At 41.3% G+C, this 20254-nt stretch overlaps 2 protein-coding genes across 5 annotated transcripts in view; one reads left to right on the top strand and one right to left on the bottom strand.

Moving 5' to 3' along the window:
• Positions 1–1456: 1456 nt before the first annotated feature.
• The window catches only part of SNX30 (sorting nexin family member 30), a 179963-nt gene continuing 161165 nt past the window's right edge, over positions 1457–20254 (bottom strand). For 2 of the 4 annotated variants that reach the window (XR_012495895.1, XR_012495894.1), the window contains 2 exons: positions 15164–15330; positions 13383–13512 (listed from right to left, as the gene is read on the bottom strand). Coding sequence is in view for 2 of the 4 variants with exons in the window: in XM_074330843.1 (XP_074186944.1) it covers positions 1472–1541 (70 nt within the window). In the remaining 2 variants the exon portion in view is untranslated. Of the gene's footprint in view, positions 1542–13382; positions 13513–15163; positions 15331–20254 lie in introns of those variants that run through there. The other 2 variants (XM_074330843.1, XM_074330841.1) reach the window with 1 other exon arrangement.
• On the top strand, positions 12876–17048 carry LOC141571169 (allergen Fel d 4-like). The gene is made up of 7 exons (XM_074330845.1): positions 12876–13005; positions 13355–13491; positions 14240–14313; positions 15026–15136; positions 15496–15597; positions 15773–15817; positions 16767–17048. Exons 1-6 carry the CDS (start codon positions 12910–12912, stop codon positions 15802–15804), a joined length of 552 nt encoding a protein of 183 aa, XP_074186946.1. The 5' UTR covers positions 12876–12909; the 3' UTR covers positions 15805–15817; positions 16767–17048.

Genomic DNA, 20254 nt, shown 5'->3' with positions numbered 1-20254 from the left:
GAACCTTATCACTTACTAGTTGCGTGACCTAGAAAACTGATCCTTTTCCACCCCAATATTCCCTTGGGTAAAAGCAGACGACAGTAATGTTCTCTCACTGTTTTTTGTGAGGACCGAGTGAAGTAATGTCTGTCTGTAAAGCACACATCTGAGAGGCTGGCACATGGGAGCACTCAGCTAATTATACAGACAAGTAGCTGCAGTTATATTGATAGTGGGAAGTAGAGTAAACAGTAGTTGACTAATTCTTAGAGTGTCAAATAAAGCAAAATAACGTAAATAAAAGCTCTGTCAAATTTGTACCAAAAATGTTCAGTACTTAAGTGGAATCAGACAATCAAGTGACAGGTAGAGTGAGGTAGCCAGCCCCATCAATATACCTCAGGCAACAGCTCATTTTGTTTTACAGGGAAAATGGACAATGTACTGAATTCTCTGTTGTTGGAGAAGCCACAGCACAGAACGGTGTATACAGAGTTATATGTAAATATATATATATATATATATATATATATATATATATATATATATATATATATAAAGTCTCTCTAAATTCTACTTCCAACTGCAAGGAATTTCCTAAACTCCAGTATCTGCAAGATCTTGATCAATTCCTGATCAGTGCTTCTTTAGTTAATATAATTGGGCATCTAATTGCCAATATCCCAAATTTGGGAGAACATTGTGTGTGAAAGCCAATGCCTGGCACATGATACCATCAGATAAAGATGGCAATTAGGTCACATGTACTTTCTGTAACAAAAGAAAATTAGCAAAAAAAAGGAAAAAATGTAAATTGTCAGGATAGCTGCTCATTCTCTGCCCGTTTTGTGATGGTGTCTGGTAGCCATTGCCATACCACTGCTTGGGTAGAGTGCTGGGTATAAAACGCCCGTGGGGCTTAGAGACAAGACAGAGACACATAGTTGGCAAAGATGGCAGAAGGAGGTAGGTGAGTTTCAGGGAGGAAGATAGAGGGTAAGTTGCTGCTGTGGCTGAAGGTTTTTTTTATCACTAGTGGTCAATTACTTGTCGTAGAAATTCAACTAGTAGTCAATTCACCCTTAGAAGTCACCACACGAAACCAAGGGAAATGCAAATGGAAGGCCTTAAATATCACTCCTTAACCTTTCTACGATATGCACTTGAATTTGTTTTGTGGGAGAGAATAGATAAAAGTTCCACTTGCTTTCCATGGCCCAAAGATATTCTCAGGGTTGTTCTGTTTCCTTCACAGATGATGGATACAATACATTTCACATAATTGAAGCCATCTATGATGAATATGTCATTTGTCACACCGTGAATGTCAACAATGGGAAAAAAACCCAAGTGATGGAGTTGTTTGGTACAGTAATTTCATGCTGACACTACGTTCGGGTTGGGAGGCAGGGGAAGGAAGGAAACCTGAAAATAAAGCGATCCTCCCATTCTTATCCTGGGGTGTCTCTCCTCCTCTCAAGAGAGATGGTCACCTTGGGTAGTCCCTCAGCCTCGGTGGTGGGATGATGATGAAATCACTCATCATGCAGAAGGCTATCCTAAAGATGTGAAATTCAAGACAGGTTACATCCCATCCCCAAGTCTTCTGCCTAAGCACCAATCAGTGTCATCCATTTTTCCATCCATCTAGAGACCCACCCCACAGCCATGACCCTCAATGACCAATACATGAGATACAACACTTACACTCAATCTTCCCACAGGCCGAGAACCAGATTTGGGTCACGAAATAAAAACATGGTTTTTGGAGAAATTTGCCAAGAATATGGAATTCCTAAGGAAAACATTCTTGATCTGACCAAAGTCGGTGAGTTTCGCTCTCTTTGGTTTTCTCTTCCTAAATTCTCATGTTACTAAAGCAAGAAACCCAAGAATAGGTAATACCTCCTGTTATTCCCCTTTGTCCTAAACTAGCAAATCATCAGGTTTCTGTCTGGGAAATCACCTGGGGTAGGTGATGAATGTGCTCTGCTTTGCCTCTGCAGATCGCTGTCTCCACATCCGAGGGAACAACTAGCCCAGTCCTCCAGGTTGGTACCATTTGATAAATGGGGTGGCCCATGGATTACTCCCTTCCAAAAGCATTACGAATTTATGTGCAGTGATTAACATAACAATAATTTAGTAAGGAAGGCTGTGGGTAGGGCTTGAAATTTGGAGTTGTACACCCAACCCAGGGTGTACCAGGGTTGTACACCCTGGGTTCAGGACTCACTCTTCCATGAGCTAGTGCAATGATCTAAGCAATTAAAGGAAAACAATGATGTCTACCTTACACTGTGTGGACTACTATGTGGATATAATGCTGGTGAAAAAAAGCTCAGTAATTGTTAATGTGCTACAAACCATTAAGGGTTAAATTGTAAAACGGTAAAAGAGTAAATATGTGTCAGTATGAATCTCAAATACATTTCTGTTTGTGTCTGTCTTTCACGTCCAGAGGCCATTTCACCCTCCTATTTTTGGTAAATATGTCTTGCTTTAGTTAGTGCAGAACTTTAACTTCTGATTTTCAAATAGAGCTTTCTGATCCTCCAGATGTCTTTGAACCTGGAAAACGGACTCTGAGTTTCCTCATCTGTTTTCTACCTAAGATGTGTTGTGGGGCTTCATTCAGATAGTGTATGGGAGGGTCTTAGAAACAATGGCTTGCATTAAGCAAGTATTCAATAAAAAGCAGCCAGGGCTTTTGCTATTCTTCCTCAATGTACCAAAAATTCTTCAGAACATCCCATTCTGAGGATGGCAGAAACAGCCTTGGATCCTTTATTGATTCCTCTGTTTTTCATAGACTTGGTTGAGGGAAGGTTAAGATCACATCAGCAAAAGAAACAAAAAAGTTATTGACCGAATGCCCTTCTTTCCTCCACTCTGGCAAGTAACATAGTTTAGAATATCGGTTGGTGACTATGACTTCATCATTTTTCTCCAAAATAGAATTCTCTTTGTCCTCAATTCAATCCAGGAAGTCCTTATGAGTTTCTGCCTTCTTTTACTTATCTGTTTCTTCAGTGCAGAGTAAGGGGTTCCCTACGTGGGCTCCAGGATCATCCCTTCCATGGTCCCCACATCATCTTGTGACAACTTTGTGACCTGATGGCCATCACTATCTCACACGAAAGCATTATCTCTGCATCTTCATATCTTCTCTAATTGTCTAAGAAGACTCATCAATGCACCAAGAATCAAGGCTTTCCTCTAAATTCCTGAATCTCTGTGCCATACCCAGGAGAACTCTGCCATGAATAAGACAAGAACTTTCTCTACTTGGTCAATAAATGATTATCCTTGAAGTCCTTTGTGCTGCCCTGTGTATGTGAGAGAGATAGTGTCAACAAAATGCGAATGAGGGGACTTTCTTGGCCTCGTACCCAAAATCCTCTAGGTTCTCAGAAACATCCCTGAGGTTCAGGATTCTCCTCCCCTGCAGTAATTCTCTGTCACTGTGAGGGCTGCTTGTCCTTTGATTTGCCTATTTCTTAGTGACCTGACAAGAGAAAATATAAAACTTGCCTGGCTAGTTCTGGCCTGTGTTCATCCCAGGTGTAAATTTGGCTGAAAGCTGGAAAAAAGTCAAGGACACAATAGTAATATTCCAACACCCTGAGTGTTTTCTTTTTAATCTCCTAGCTCTATAGTCTGTGTCAGCACATGGTCTCTTCCGTAAGGTTCAGGAAGCAAGAATTTCACCAAGTGTTTTCCTAGCATGCAATGAGACTTACCAGCTCCAGACTGGGATAGCTGAATCCGTGATGACCAACACCAGCCTTCCTCCAGTAAATTGAACACATACTTTAGGTTCCCTCCATCACCTTACCTAGTAAATCTCCACCATATCCCATATTCTTTTTACTAGCCTTGGCTACTAAAAATTGTGATAAAGCCAGTCATTGCTCTTGTTATGAAGATCTAGGTCTGTTAAATGGCCTCTGAAAATTGGAGCAAATTATATCATATAAAGATCAAAGCCTAGGGATGTTTGCTGCTAATTTTCCTAAAGATCTAAAGAATATGAATCTCATTCCAAGTTGAGGTGAATGGCCGTTCTTATTCTAATAGCTGCCCTGTTATTGCAATAGTATCCTTGCTAGTCTAATTTACCATTAGTGTTCTCATTGGTATTGACACATCTGAACTTTAAAAACTTATTATTTTATTCTGGGCATGTAATATTTAGTCTTAAAAGTATGAACAGTCATTGCTTTTCTTTGGAAAGAGCATTCCCCCAGTTGCCATAATGCTTCCAGGAAACAAATGGGTGCATTTTTTCTTTTTATTAGTTTCAGGTGCACAAAACAACGTAATAGTTAGACATTTATCATTTATATCCCTCACACTGTGTCAACTCTCCCCCCCATCCACTATCTCTCTGACATCTCACAAAGCCATTACATTTAATGGGTGCATTTTTTAAAAGTGGAGGGCATTACGACTCTCTACCCATCACCATTTGAACCTGATTGCACTAAATCAATGTCACTACCACATTGATTTCATAACAGATTTCATTATCAGCAGCATAAATGTGAATTTTCTTCAAGAATTGAAGTGAAAGTTACTAGATATCCATTAACATAATAGATCTCAAAAGTCAACTGTTTAATAAAAAAATAGTTGTTTCATCTTATGTGCCATATGACACCATTTATATAAATTGTAAGTAACATATAGAACATGGAACATATTATTTACGGTTCCTACATGTATGATAATACTCTGCTCCTAGTAATGTGCATACAAATCATCTGGGAATCTTATTAAAGCGCAGGCTCTGATTTAGCGTGTCTGGGGTGGGGCATGAGATTCTGCTGTCTTATCAGTTCCCAGAGATGCCAATGCTGTGCCACCGTGGGGCAGGGGTGACACCGGTAAAGGGAACTTGTTCTACCGTCTTCAGTGCACCATGTCTTGGGTTATTTTCCTCTACCTTCATGCTGGAACCCCTCAGTTGTACTTCCAGACTCTCATAAAGATATTCTCCTCTATCATGTTTGTTAAAATGGGAGTTTCTGGGGGAACATGAGGGCTAGCACCTCTCATTTTACCATCTTGGTGATTTCAACCTGGGTCAGTTATCATTTCACCTAAAAGACACACAGAGAGAAAAGCATTAAGTTTTAATTTTCTGGATGGTCTCATAAAATCAGGGATCAAATGAAAGTTATGGTGGAACGACCCATCAACGGGTGGTATGTACTCCTTGTTGGTCCACTTTGTTCATGGACTGGAGTGACCCACTCACAGCCAAGTCCCATTGGGGACTTTCCATCATGACATTTAAAACCTAAGTTGTTTTTTAATTAGTTCCTAATCACTATGCTATCACCTCACACTGTCCATCCATAAATTCTTAGGGTCTAAAAATCAATTGTGTTGGTTAAAGGAAGGAAAATAAATCTGTTGCAAGAGCGACCACAGAATAATATTCTAAATGCAGGCAAGTGTGATTGAGGATACTCAGCAGACCACATACGCCACACTTCCTTTCAAGAGTTAACAATATATACAATGAAACTCTGTTTGTGCATCAGAAATACAGTGAAGAAGCTCTATTCATGGCATCAAGCTGGTCAGGAGAAATGGGTCCTGAATTAATTTCCATTTTGTGCTGGAACAACCACCACAAACTTAATGGCCTAGCAGCACAGGCTTATTATACTATACAGTCTTTGAGGTCAGAAGTCTGACACAGGGCTCACTGGGCCAAAACCAGGTGAGTCCCGTGTCCGTCAATTTATTCCAATCATTTTCCTTGTCCTTGCTTAGATGTTTTAAAATTCTCTCCTTGGTTGTCTTCTTGTGTGCTCTTGGTTAATTCCTTTATACTGTCACAGTTTTTCTTAACCGTTAGCTATTAGCATGAGTTTTTGCTTGTATAGAGAAATGTTATGATTTGTGTGTAAGTGGATCTCTCTCGCCCCCTTAATGAAATCTTTTTTATTAGTGATAATGACATTCGTCTAACACTATAGATTTTGTTGGTGTAATAAGTATGTGATCATAATATCTACAAATAATGTCAATGTCTCTCTTCCAACATGTATGGTTCCCATTTTATTTTCTCCTCTCCTTACAACTTCAGCCAGAATCCCTGAAAACTGAAAATTGAAACCATAGTTTCAATATCAGAGGTAGGCAAAGTGTGGCCCAGAGGCGAAATCCACCTGCTGCCTATTTTTGTATTGCCTGTGAGTCAAGAACATTTGCAATTAATGTGATATTAGGACACACATTTTCAACCCCAAGGAAGCAAAATTCCAAAAACGTTATTCCAAAAAAGAATTCCATTCTACTCACTAAGAGACCTGTATTTCCAAAAAATTACACTCAATATTCTACTTGAATTTCATCCAAAAATGTGGAAACACGTTTTCTCTATGATTATATTGCCACTGGCGTAATATCTGATTTTACCTCTTGGCCTGCATGACCTAAACTATTTTCTATCTGACCCTTTAGAGGAAACGTTTACCGGTCCCCTTCCTATACCATGGCTTTCCTGACTGGAATTCACCACACTTATTTCTGCTGCATTGTCCCCCAAATAAACAAGATTGTCAAATCGACCCCCTCAGGGGGCATTCAGTAAAATGAGCAATAAATTGTCTGATTGTGAAATCAAACAGACATTTTTAAGTTGTCCTGTTAGTGCTCCCCTTTAAATATCACGAATGAGTTAAGCATGAAATGCAGGAAATGCAGATAAATGTCAAATGAACTTCCAGAATAAATGTCCAACCAGGACACCCGGAGGTTATTTGCGGTTTCAAGAGCAGCAATGAACATTCCAGATCTTCTCGGATTAGAGTGCTGCCATTTGAGTCTCTGGTCCCAGGACAGACGATACTTGAACCTGTCAGCTCCTGGAAACAGGCCGATCCAGATACCAGAGGTTGTTCTTAAAAGTTAGCTTTTCTGAAACATTGTTCCATTGCTTACAAAAAACTCATGCTGGCTCTGTATCCTTATTAGAATAAAGACAATTACTGGCTGACTCCTGGTAAAGAAAGACAGAGAACTGGAGTGCCAGCTTGCTCAGGAGAGTCTGGCCAGAAAGAAGACCTGGTCAGCCTCACTGCCAGTAATTACTCGCTGCCAGGATCCCCACACCGCCTTCAGTTTCCCATGTTTCTGTCAAAGCTGAATTCGTTATGCACACGTTTTCCTCAGCCACCTCATGAGCACTCCCATCTCTGCACCTTTTTTCCTGGTGCTCCGTTTGTGTGAAATCCTTGTCTGCTGGATAGCTGCATTGCCCACCCTCTCACGTATTCTGGCACAAACCCCAAGTGTAAAGTAAGACTCTTTCCCCATCTTCTTTGATGTTTACTTGTTTAGTGTCTTCCCACTTACTAGAAAGTAAGTGAAATAGGGTCGAGGAGCTGATTTTTCTCAGGGCAATAACCAGCACCCGAAACAGTGCTATCCTGACACAGGCGTCCCATGTTTGCTGCCTTCATCACGAGCTTCCCTGACCTGCACTGGAGAACTTTGGGACTTGCTTTGATCACTGACAAGAGAGTGGAAATTCCCGATGTCTTGCACACCAAGAAATTTAAAAGCTCTCCAGGTGATTAAAGAACATTCCTGTAAGAATGGAATGAATTGGTTTCCCCATATATGTGTAAAACAGAATCTCTACAACTGGAGTCAAGGAGAGGGGGTGCCTGGAACTGCCCCAAGCAATGCTCTGCAGGTGGGGTGGGGGGCTTCTCAGATTAGCCCTGTGCTCAGAGGAGCTCCAGAGAATGGCTCAGGTTCCCCACAGGAGGCTAATGGAACGCTCCTGGCTCAGGTTTGTATGCCCTGCATTAGGCGGGCACCGGGGGGTGGTCAGTGCCTGAGCCTGGAGCCCTGCTCCGAGGCCATCGGAAGGAGCCCTGGCGCCTCCTGGTGTCCGGCCGCTACTGAGAAAGAGGTGGGTGTCCTGAGGCCGAGACTGAGTTGGGCCCAAAAGGCTTCAGGCCACTTTGGGAGGCTATTTCCAGAACACCTGGGGCTCACGCGGGCTTCCCCAGAATCTCTGGAGGCCTGAGAAGCCTGGTCAACACAGAGCGTGGAGGAGAAGGCAGCCCAAGGAGGCTGCGAGGAAACGGGGAAGTATAAGGCTACCGCTGGCCTCTCTATGGGGGAGGCTTGTGATGCTTTTAGGACCTGGGCCTTAGATCTTTCATCTGCGGTCACCCGCTGGAGTTTCAGAGCTCAGAATTAGGGGCTGCAGGGAAACTGTGCTGGCAGAACCTGCAGGCGGTGGGTGATTTGTTAGAGGCAACACCATCCTCCAACTGTGTTTGGGAACCAGGTATGTTTGCTCATCAGAGCTCAGGGCCCATCTATGTATGTCCTGAATCAGGACCTCAGAACCTAGTCTCGTGAGGAAGCAGCATCTGGCTGGAAGTGAGTGGAGCTGGAGTTTTCTCTTACACCGAGCCGACTCCAGTGCTTTTAGAAACCAAGGATGCAGTTCCCCCCATAATAGCCCAGGGTCTCATCCCCCCTCCCCTCTGGGGCCTGAGAGGCAGTGAAGGGCAGAGAAGTCATTAGTTCTGTCTTCCAAATGTAAGCATTTCCTCCCTTAATAGGAAAGGAAAAATCGTGTTCATGAAAATCAGAGGTTCCGTTAGAAAAATGCTAACAGGAAAGTCATTTGCTATTAATAATATCTTTACTGAGGTACAATTGACAGTCAACTGCACATGTTTAAAGCATAAAATTTGATAAGTCTTTACAAGATGATACCCATGAAACCTGCACCACAGTCAGGATACTGTTTACCCATCACCTTCAATAGCTTGCTCTGCACCTTTGTAATCCCTCCTCCCCACAGTGCCACCCAAAGCCCCAGGCAGCCACTGATCCACTTAGTGTGTTAGACTTTGCATTTTCTGGAAATTTATGTACATGCAGACCTCAGTATGTACTGCTTTTATGTTGTTATTCTGGCTATTTTCACTAGCATAATTATTTTGAGATTCATTCATGTAGTGTTTGTCAATAGTCTGTTCTTTTTATTGCTGAATCATGTTCTGTTATATGGATATACCACTAATTAGTATTTATTTTTTAACTTTATTGGAGTGACAATTGTTAGTAAAATTACATAGATTTCAGGTGTACAATTCTGTATTACATCATCTATAAATCCCATTGTGTGTTCACCACCCAGAGTCAGTTCTTCTTCCATCACCATATATTTGATCCCCCTTACCCTCATCTCCCAACCCCCACCCCCTTTGACCTCTGGTAACCACTGAACTATTGTCTGTGTCTATGAGTTTGTGTTCCTCATTTGTTTGTCTTGTTCTTTTGTTGTTTTTGGTTTATATACCATACATCAGTGAAATCATATGGTTCTCTGCTTTTTCTCTCTGACTTATTTCGCTTAGCATTATACTCTCAAGATCCATCCATGTTGTCACAAATGGCCCTATTTCACCTTTTCTTACCACTGAATAGCATTCCATTGTGTGTCTATACCACAACTTCTTTATGCATTCATCTATCGAAGGACATTTTGGTTGTTTCCATGTCCTGGCCACCGTAAATAAAGCTGCAATGAACACTGGAGCACACGTGTCTTTATGGATAAATGTTTTCAGATTATTTGGGCGGACACCCAGGAGAGGGATTGCTGGGTCATATGGCAATTCTAGTCGTAATTTTTTGAGGAACCTCCACACTGCCTTCCATAGCGGCTGCACCAGTCTGCATTCCCACCAACGGTGTATGAGGGTTCCTTTTTCTCCACAGCCTCTCCAACACTTGTTACTATTTGTCTTGTTGATAGTAGCCATTCTAACTGGGGTGAGGTGATATCTCACTGTGGTTTTTATTTGCATTTCTCTGATGATTAGTGATGTTGAGCATTTTTTCATATGTCTATTTGCCATTTGTATGTGCTCTTTGGAGAAATGTCTCCAGGTCGCCTGCCCATTTTTCAATTGGTTTGTTTGTTTTTTTGTTGTTGAGTTGCATGAGTTGCTTGTATACTTTGGATATCAGCCCCTTATCAGAGGCACTGTTTGCAAAAATCTTCTTCCATTCAGTTGGTTGCCTCTTTATTTTGTGATGGTTTCTTTGGCTGTACAGAAGCTTTTAAGTTTCATATAGTCCCATTCGTTTATTTTAGCTTTTACTTCCATTGCCTTTGGAGTCAAGTTCATAAAATGCTCTTTGAACCGAAGGTCCATAAGTTTAGTACCTATGTTTTCTTCTATGCAGTTTATTGTATCAGGTCTTATGCTTAAGTCTTTGATCCATTTTGAATTAATTTTGGTCATGGTGACAGATAGCAGTCCAGTTTCATTCTTTTGCATGTGGCTATCCAATTCTCCCAGCACCATTTATTGAAGAGGCTGTCTTTTCTCCATTGTTTTTTGCTTCTTTGTCAAAAATTATCTGTCCATATTTATGTGGTTTTATTTCTGGGTTCTCAATTCTATTCCATTGGTCTATGGTCTGTTTTTCTGTCAATACCATGCTGTTTTGATTATTGTAGCCCTGTAGTACAAGCTAAAGTCATGGAGTGTGGTACCTCTAGTATTGTTCTTTTTTTCTTAAGATTGCTTTGGCTATTGAGGGTCTTTTGTGGTTCCAAACAAATCTGATGATTTTTTGTTCTACTTCTTTAAAAAATGCCATTGGGATTTTGATGGGGATTGCATTAAATCTGGATATACCACCAATTATTTACCCCGGTAACTGATGGACATTTTGATTGGTCCTAGTCCACAAATTAAGTGCTTAGATGGAAAGAGTAAACTGTATAGTTTGGGCATTAAAAGTTTCCAACATTGCTTCTTCATCACCAAAAACTAACTGGTTACTTTGTGTTCGATAAGTATGTGATGCTTTTCTTACAACATCAGAGATGCACGTGGCTTTTATTGATGATTCTGAAGGTTTCTATCAGCTGTATTTGGAATGTGACTAAGGCTGTCCACTCAGATTATTAAAAATGTTGCATCACATTTTTTAATGTAAACATAAGTTTTGCCAACACACCTGTCGAAAACTCATATTGAGAGATAACAATATTCCGTGAAGATTTGTGTATTAAAAACTATTAATAAAAGACTGGAAAACATTTTGTAGCATATACCTTCATTTCTGGTTTTTTATTGGGGCACACAGTGGGAGTGGCCAGAAGCAGAAAGTTCCCATATGACCCTCTGATATGGGTACAGAGTTAGGAGTTGTGCTGGGATGTGATAGAGATGTGTGACCAGCAGTAGCTTACTCTCCCCTCAGCATACAGCCCAAGAAGAATGGGATCATCTCGCAAACCTGGTTGCTCATAGGCTGCCATCGATTCTTGGAGACAATCAACTAGAGAGAATAAAGCACACAGCCTTTGCCCCAATGTGTCAAACTCAGCACCTTTATCACTCCGGCAGCACAACCTAACCGACAGCCAGCCCATGATATCTAAAGTTATACAGACCTCAAAATACCAGTGACTGGATATGGGTTGAGCATGAACTAGGAATGATCCCCCAAGGGGCTGGGATGACTCTAAAGCAGCCCACAGTAGATGCCACAGGTCCTGGGGTCACTGCCCTGTGCCCAGCTCCACCCAGGACACTGGCCTCTTTCTGTTTTGTGGGTGCAACAGGGGACCATTAGTTCAAGGCTAAAATGAGCCACAGCTTTGAACAAGCCCCAACTTGGGTCACAGGGGCCTGACCACAACATTCCTCTCACCAGGAATCCTTTCCAAAAGGCTCTCCATGTCTCCATACCTCCCCTAATGATCATGGCCTCCCCCTAGTCCCACCTACCCCAGGAAAACTTCTCTAACCACACCAGCCCAACGTGTGCCAGACAGTAGTCTGAGGGTCTATGTATATCTTCCCACTGAATCCCTACAGCATCTATCAGCAGGTAAGAGGACACTTATCCCCAGTTATCCCCAGTAAGAGGACACTAAGGCTCCAAGAGGTTAAATTTGTCCAAATGGCTTCAAAGTGGCAGAAATAGGAATGAGGCCCAGGTCTGCATGACTCCTATGTTCTTAAGCACTTTCTATGTGATGCCACCTCCTTAGCATCACCCCAATTCTGACACACAGTGGTGTGGTCTTTCTCCCACTTAGTTGCCTTACTTCACATGCTTGGAGAATCGAGCTTTTATTGAGATATGAAGCATTTCTCCACCTTCATTGAAAGTTGCTTGAAATAAGGGAAGACATCTTCTACTTCCCCAAGTCTCTTATTTGTCTATGGTATACAGCGAGGTATACAGAGTGATAGGTATACACTTCTTCGTTTAGGGAAAAAGAAAGGCTTTAGTGGTGGAATTCAGGGAAAGGAAATAAAATGTGTTCAAAACTACCTACTAGACACCAAACTTTGAAGATGTTATTCTATTCCACCCAATATTATTCAGCTCTATTTGAATGCTTTACGATATGTACTGTCATATTTGGTAGAGACAGTTTTTTGTTTCTGGGGATAGTTATCATGGGGTAACTCCTGTAATTCTGTACCCCACATGAATGTTGGAACACAGGTGCCTGACACATGCCATTTTTTTTAGTTCTACTCCATTCTTGCCTACACATAATTCGCTTTCTGAATCCAAGCCAGATCCACAGTTAAATAGGGTTCCAAAAGGCAGCCCTTTATAACATCCACTATTTCTTGAGTACGTGCTTTGAGAAAGTAAGGTCATAAGTAGATCTAAAGGAGATGAGATTGACAAGTATAAAAGTCAGGAACAATTGTGACCTCACAACAATGAATGACAGGACATTTAAGGGAGTGGGAGGAGGAAAGCTGGCACCCCATGGACAAATAACTGGACTCAGAATGAATATAAAGTCAGAGGAGCTGAGCAGTGGAGCCACCTACAGGGAAAGACTCACTCAAAGGGACTGTAGCCGAGTCATTACTGTCACCTGTCAAGATGAAGATGCTGTCACTGTGTCTGGGGCTGACTCTAGTCTGGGCACATGTGGAAGGACACCATGAGGTTGTGACAAGCAACATCGATATTTCAAAGGTAGAGTTGGTGGAGCACAGTGATGTCTGACTTTGGGGGGTGGTTTGGAGGATTCTGAAGCAAGGTGGCCCTACTGGGGGGCAGGCGTTTTTTACATAGTAGACAAAGGAGGAGGGTTATGAACTTGGACTAAGAGCAATTGTACCATGTGAAATGATGACAGCACTTGGGAACCTACATTCTCACTGGAGGGACAGTGGAAATAACCTTATATATGGTGTCAGAGTTCTAATTCCATCTTAACATCACCATATGAGTCCTGGCAAGTGGGCAAAGTTCAAGGAGACAAGGGTCCATGTGGTGTCCCCTATTCTTTTCCAACTCAATCATTTTGCTGATTTCATTGCAGATTTCAGGGGATTGGTATACCGTCTTCTTGGCCTCGGATGAGAAGGAAAGGATCGATGAAAATGGGGGCCTCAGGATTTTTTTGAATCATATCCAAGCCTTGGATAGCTCTTCTGTGTTACTTAAATATCACACAAAGTCAGTTGGCCTCTTCCACTTCTGAAAAAAATCGAAAAGCATGAGTATGATTTTGGACCTCTACCTACACACACACACACACACACACACACACACACACACACACGCACATGTGCACATATATGTGGACCTGTATCCAAAATCAGAGTCACTCATTTAGCATTGATCCAACTTGATGAAGCTCTAGCTTTACAAGATTCACAGATAAAAATTGGTGACAGAAGTAAATTTCCATGGGAGTAGAAGAGGTTAGGGGGAGAGAGTTATAGAATCATAATTTGTCTGGCAATATAACGTAGGTTAGGAGCATAGGATTTGGGATTAACAGCCTGTCTATTTCTCGAGTCTATCTCTTACTGGTTGTGTGACATAGAAAACTGAACTCTTTCCACCCCAATTCTCCCTTGGGTAAAAGCGGGTGACAGTAATGTTCTCTCACAGTTTTCTGTGAGGACCGAGTGAAGTACTGTCTGTCTGTAAAGCACTCATCTGAGAGGCTGGCACATGTGCGCACTCAGCTACAGACAAGTAGCTGTAGTAATAGTGATAGTGGAAGTAGTGGTAGAGGAAAGAGTAGTTGATCATTCTTAAAGTAGCAAATAAAATAAAAAAACGTAAGTGAGAGCTCTGTCAAATTTGTACCAAAAATGTTCAATACTTAAGTGGAATCAGACACTCAAGTTGCTGGTAGAGTGAGGGAGCCAGGCCCATCAACATATCTTAGGCAACAGCTCATTTTCTTTTACAGGGAAAATGGACAATGTACTGAATTCTCTATTGTTGGAGAAGCCACAGAACAGGATGGTGTATACAGTGTTTTCTGTAAGTATACAAAAAAAAGTCTCTCTAAATTCTACTTCTGACTACAAGGAATTTGCTAAACTCCAGTATCTGCAGGATCTTGATCAATTCCTGATCAGTGCTTGTTTAGTTAATATAATTGGGCATCTACTAGCTAATATCCCAAATTTGTGAGGACACTGTGTGTAAAAGTCAATGCCTGGCATGTAATACCATCAGATAAAGATGGCAATTTGGTCACATGTTCCTCCCACAACAAAAGAAAATTAGCAAAGAAAGAAAAAATGTAAATTGTCAGGATAGCTGCTCATTCTCTGCCCTTTTTGTGATGGTGTCGGGTAGCCATGCCATACCACTGCTTGGATAGAGTGCTGGGTATAAAATGCCCGTGGGGCTTAGAGACAGGACAGAGACACATAGTTGGCAAAGATGGCTGAAGGAGGTAGGTGATTCTCAGGGAGGATGATAGAGGGTAAGTTGCTGCTGTGGCTGATGTGTTTTTTTTATCATTAGTGGTCAATTACATCTGGTAGAAATTCAACCAGGACTCAATTTTACCCTTAGAAGTTACAACACGAAGCCCAGGGAGATGCAAAGGGAAGACCTTAGATATCACTCCTTAAGTCTTCTAGGATATGCATTTGAATTTGTTCTGTGGGAGAGAATAGGTACTTGTTTCGCATGCTTTCCATGGTCTAAAGAAATTCTGAGCTATCTTCTGTTTCCTCCACAGATGGTGGACACAATAGATTTCGCATAATTGAAGCTGTCTATGGTGAATATGCTATTTGTCACACCGAGAATTTCAAAAATGGAAAAATAACCCAAGTGATGGAGTTGTTTGGTACAGTACTTTCATGCTGACACTCACCTTGGGGTTGGGAGGCAGGGGAAGGAGGGAAACCTGGAAACAAAGTGATCCTCCCATTCTTATCCTGGGGTGTCTCTCCTCCTCTCAAGAGAGATGGTCATCTTGGGTAGTCCCTCAGCCTCAGTGGTGGGATGATGATGAAATCTCTTATCATGCAGAAGGCTATCCTAAAGATGTGAAATTCAAGACAGGTTACATCCCATCCCCAAGTCTTCTGCCTAAGCACCAAACAGTGCCATCCATTTTCCCATCCATTTGGAGACCTACAGCACTGCCATGACCCTCAATGACCAATACAGTAGACACAGCAGTTACTGTCAGTCTTCCCACAGGCCATGAACCAGATTTGAGTCAAAAAATAAAAACAAGGTTTGAAGAAATTTGCCAACAATATGGAATTCCTAAGGAAAACATTCTTGATCTGACCAAAGTCGGTAAGTGTAGCTCTCTTTTTATTCTTCCTAAATTCTCATGTTACTAAAGCAAGAAACCCAATAGAACATAACACCTCCTATCAATCCCCTTTGTCCTAAGCTAGCAAATCATCAGGTTTCTGTCTGAGAAATCACCTGGGGTAGGTGATGAATGTGCTCTGTTCTCCCTCTGCAGATCGCTGTCTCCAGGCCCGAGGGAACAACTAGCCCAGTCCTCCAGGTTGGTAATATTTGATAAAATGGGGTGGCCCAGGGATTACTGCCTTCCTAGAGCATTAGGAGTTTATGTTCAGAGAGTAAAATAACAATAATTTAGTAAGGAATGTTGTGGCGAGAGCTTGAAATTTGGAGTTTTACATCCTGGGTTCAGGACCCACTCCTTCTGTGAGCTTCAGAGCAAATGACATAAGTAATTAAAAGAAAACAATGATGTCTACCTTACAGAGTTACTGTGTCGATATAATGCTGGTGAAAAGAGCTCAGTAATTGTTAATGTGCTACAAATCATTAAGACTTAAATTTTGAAACGGGAAAAGAGTAAATGTGTGTTAGTATGAATCTCAAATACGTTTCTGTTTGTGGTCTGTCTTCCAAGTCCAGAGGCCATCTCACCCTCCAATTTTCGGTAAAAATGTCTTGCTTTGATCTCTGCACAACTTGAACTTCTGATCTTCAAATAGAGCTGTCTGAACTTCCAGTAGTCTTCCAACCTGGAAAATGGCCTCTGAGTTTCCCCATTGTTTCCTATCTAACATGTATTGTGGGGCTTCATTCAGCTTATGTATGGGAAGGTTGTAGCAACTATGGCTGCATAACGTAAGTAGTTAATAAAAGGCAGCTATGGCGTTTGCCATTCTTCCTCAATGTATCACAAATTCTTCAGAACTTCCCATGCTGAGAATGGCAGAAAGCAGCCTAAGATCCTTCATTCATTCCTCTGTTTTTCATAGACTTTGTTGAGGGAAAGTTAAGATGAAATCAGCCAAAGGAAAAAAAGAAGTCATTGACTGAATGCATTTCTTCCCTCTATTCTGGCAAGTAACATATGTTAGAATGCAGGTTGATGACTGTTACTTCATTTTTCTCCAAAATTGAAATACTCTGTCGTCAATTCAATCCCGGATGTGCTTATGGGTTTCTGTGTTCTCTTTCTCATCTGTTTTATTTAGTGCTGAGTGAATGGTTCCTCACCTGGGCGCCAGGATCTTCCCTTCCATGGTCCCCATGTCATCTTGTGACAAGTTCTGTGACCTGATAGCCATCACTGTCTCACATGAAAGCATTATCTCTGCATCTTCAGGATCTTCCCTAATTGACTAGGAGACTCATCAACTCACCAAGAATCAAGGGTTTCCTCCCAATTTGCGATTCTCTGTGCCATACCCAGGAGAACTCTGCCATGAATAAGACAAGAACTTTCTCTACTTGGTCAATAAATGATTATCCTTGCAGTCATGTGTGTTGCTCTTTTGTATGTGAGAGAGGTAGTGTCAACACCATGTGACTGAGAGGCTTTCTTGGCCTTGTACCCATAATCCTCTAGCTTCTCAGAAACATCCTTGAGGTTCAGGATTCTCCTCCCTTATAATAATTCTCTGTCTGTGTGAGGGCTCCTTGTCCTTTGATTTGCCTATTTCTTAGTGACCTGACAAGAGAAAATATAACACTTGCCTGGCTGACTCTAGCCTGTGTCCTTCCATCTTGCAATTTTTGCTGAGAGCTACAACGATGTCAAGGACACAATAGCAATATTCTAATATCCTGAGTGTTTTCTTTTTGTTCTCCTAGCTCTATAGTCTGTGTCAGCACATGGTCTCTTTTGTAAGGTTCAGGAAGCAAGAATTTGACCAAGCGTTTTCCCAGCATGTAATGATACTTACCAGCTTTCCAGGCTAAGACAGCTGAATCCTTTTTGCCCAACACTGGCCCTTCTCCAGTAAATTGGCCACATATGTTAGGTTCTTTCCATTGACTTACCTAGTAGATCTCCACCATATTCCATATTCTTTTAACTTGCCTTGGCTACTGAAAATCATGATAAACATTGTTCTTGTTAATCAAGATCTAAGTCTGTAAATGGCCTCTGAATTGTGGAGCAATGTGTGTCTCATAAAGATCAAAGGATAAGAATGTATGCTGCTAGTTTTCCTAAAGATATTAAGAATATGAATCTCATTCCAGGTTGAGGTGAATGACCCTTCATATTCTGACAGTTGCCCTGTTAACATAAAAAAATCCTGCCTCAACTTATTTGCTAATAGTTTTTTCATTGGCACTGACACATCTGATCTTTAAAAACTCATTGTTTTTTTTCTGGGCATGTAATATTTAGTCTTAGAACCGTAGACAGTAGTTATTTTTCTTTGGCAACAATATCCACAGTTGCCATGGTTCTCCCAGGAAATAAATGGGTGCATTTTTTAAAAATGGAGGGCATTATGACTCTCTACCCATCCCCGTTTGAACCTCATTGCACTAAATCAGTGTCACTACCACATTGATTTCATAACAGATTTCATTATCAGCAGCATAAATATGAATTTTCTTCAAGAAGTTAAAAGGGAACTTTCTAGATCTCCACTAGCATGGTTAATTGTCAAAAGTCTATTGCTAAATGAAAATAAATAGTTGTTTCCTGAAATGTGGCATATGACACTGTTTATATAATTATACATAACACACAGAACAATGAAAGATATTATCCATGTTTTCTATAATTTGATAATGCCGTTCTTCTTATAATGTGCATACAACCCCTGGGGATTTTGTTAAAATACGGGTTCTGATTCAGCAGGTAGAGGTAGGGGTGGAGATTCTGCTCTCCAAGCCCCCAGAGATGCTAATGCTGTGCCACCCTGGGGGAGAGGTGACACAGGAAAAAATAAATTGTCTTCTTACCTTCTTTAGTGCATCAATGTCAGATTATTTTGCTCTACCTTGGTGCTGGAACACCTCAGTTGTACTCCCAGACTGTCATAAAGTTATTCTCATCCATAGTGGTTGTTAAAATAGGTGTTTCTGAGGGGAACATGAGGGCCAGCACCTCTCATTTTACCATCTTGGCGATTTCAACCTAGGTCAGTTATCATGTCATTAAAAGACACAAAGAATGAAAACACTGAGTTCCAATTTTGGGGTCTGCCTCATTAAATCAGGGATCAAATGAAAGTTATGGTGGAATGACCTATCAGCGGGTGGTATGTACTGCTTGTTGGTCCACTTTGCTTGGGGACTGGAGTGCCCCACTCACAGCCAAGTCCTATTGGGGATTTTCCATCATGACATTTAAAACCTAAGTGTTTTTTCATTTGTTCCTTATCACAATACTATCACCTCACTGTCCATCCATAAATTCTTAGGGTCTAAAAACAAATTGAGTTGGTTAAAGGTAGGAAAACAACTCTGTTGCAAAGAGTTACCACAGAATAATACTCCAAATGCAGGCAAGTGTGATTGAGGATACTCAGCAGACCATGTATGCCACACTTCCTTTCAAGTGTTAACAATATATACAAGGAAACTGTGCCTGTGCATCAGAAATACAGTGAGCGGGCTGGCCCAGTGGCTCAGGTGGTTGGAGCTCTGTACTCCTAATGCCAAAGGCTGCCGGTTCGATTCCCACATGGGCCAGTGGGCTCTCAAGCACAAGGTTGCCAGTTCAATTCCTCAACTCCCACAAGGGATGGTGGGCTGTGCCACCTGCAACTAACAACGGCAACTGGACCTGGAGCTGAGCTGTGGCCTCCACAACTCAGATTGAAAGAACAACAACTTGACTTGGAGAAAGTCCTGGAAGTACACACTGTTCCCCGATAAAGTCCTGTTCCCCTTCCCCAATAAAAAATCTTAAAAAAAGAAAAGAAAAGAAATACAGTGAGCAAGCTCTATTCATGGCATCAAGCTGGACAGGACATATGGTTCCTGTATTAGTTTTCTGTTTATGCTGAAACAATCACCACAAACTTAGTCGCCTAACAGCACAGGCTTATTATACTATACAGTCTTGGAGGTCACAAGTCTGACACAGGGCTCACTGGGCCAAAACCAGGTGAGTCCCGTGTCCGTCAATTTATTCCGATCTCCTTCTATGTCCTTGCTTACAGTTTGAAAGTTCTCTCCTTGGTCGTTCTTGTGTGATCTTGGTTAATTCCTTTATACTGTCACAGTTTTTCTTAACCATTAGTTATTAGCCTGAGTTTTTGCTGGTATAGAGAAATGTAATTGATTTTTGTAAGTGGATCTCTCTAGCCCCCTTATCTTTTATTAGATATAATGACATTAGTTTGAACACTTTGTGGATTTTGTTGTTTTGATAAGTATATGACGATAATATCTACAAATATAGTCAATGTATCTATTCAAATATGTATGCTTCCCTTTTTATTTTCTCCTCTCTTTATAACTTCAGCCAGAATCACCTTGAAAACTAAAAACTGGAATCATATTTTCTATATCAGAGGTTGGAGAAGTATGGCCTAGAGACAAAATCCACCTGTTCCCTATTTTTGTATGGCCTGTGAGTCAAGAACGTTTGCAATTAATGTGCTATTAGGGCACATATTTTCAGCCCCAGGCAAGAAAAATTCCAAAAATTTTATTCCAAAAAAGAATCCCATTCTTCTCACTAAGAGACCTGTATAACCAAAAAAGAAAGAAA

This window comes from Rhinolophus sinicus, linkage group LG04, assembly GCF_036562045.2.
Source record: "Rhinolophus sinicus isolate RSC01 linkage group LG04, ASM3656204v1, whole genome shotgun sequence".
NCBI lineage: Eukaryota > Metazoa > Chordata > Mammalia > Chiroptera > Rhinolophidae > Rhinolophus > Rhinolophus sinicus.
This window is presented reverse-complemented; position numbering and strand designations above follow the sequence as displayed.

Excerpts from the sequence above, each read along its gene's own strand:
- LOC141571169 (XM_074330845.1), top strand. The coding sequence starts at position 12,910 with ATGAAGATGCTGTCACTGTGTCTGGGGCTGACTCTAGTCTGGGCACAT. Across the intron at positions 14,314-15,025 it reads TGGTGTATACAGTGTTTTCT|ATGGTGGACACAATAGATTT; the intron begins GTAAGTATACAA and ends TTTCCTCCACAG. Across the intron at positions 15,137-15,495 it reads CCAAGTGATGGAGTTGTTTG|GCCATGAACCAGATTTGAGT; the intron begins GTACAGTACTTT and ends GTCTTCCCACAG.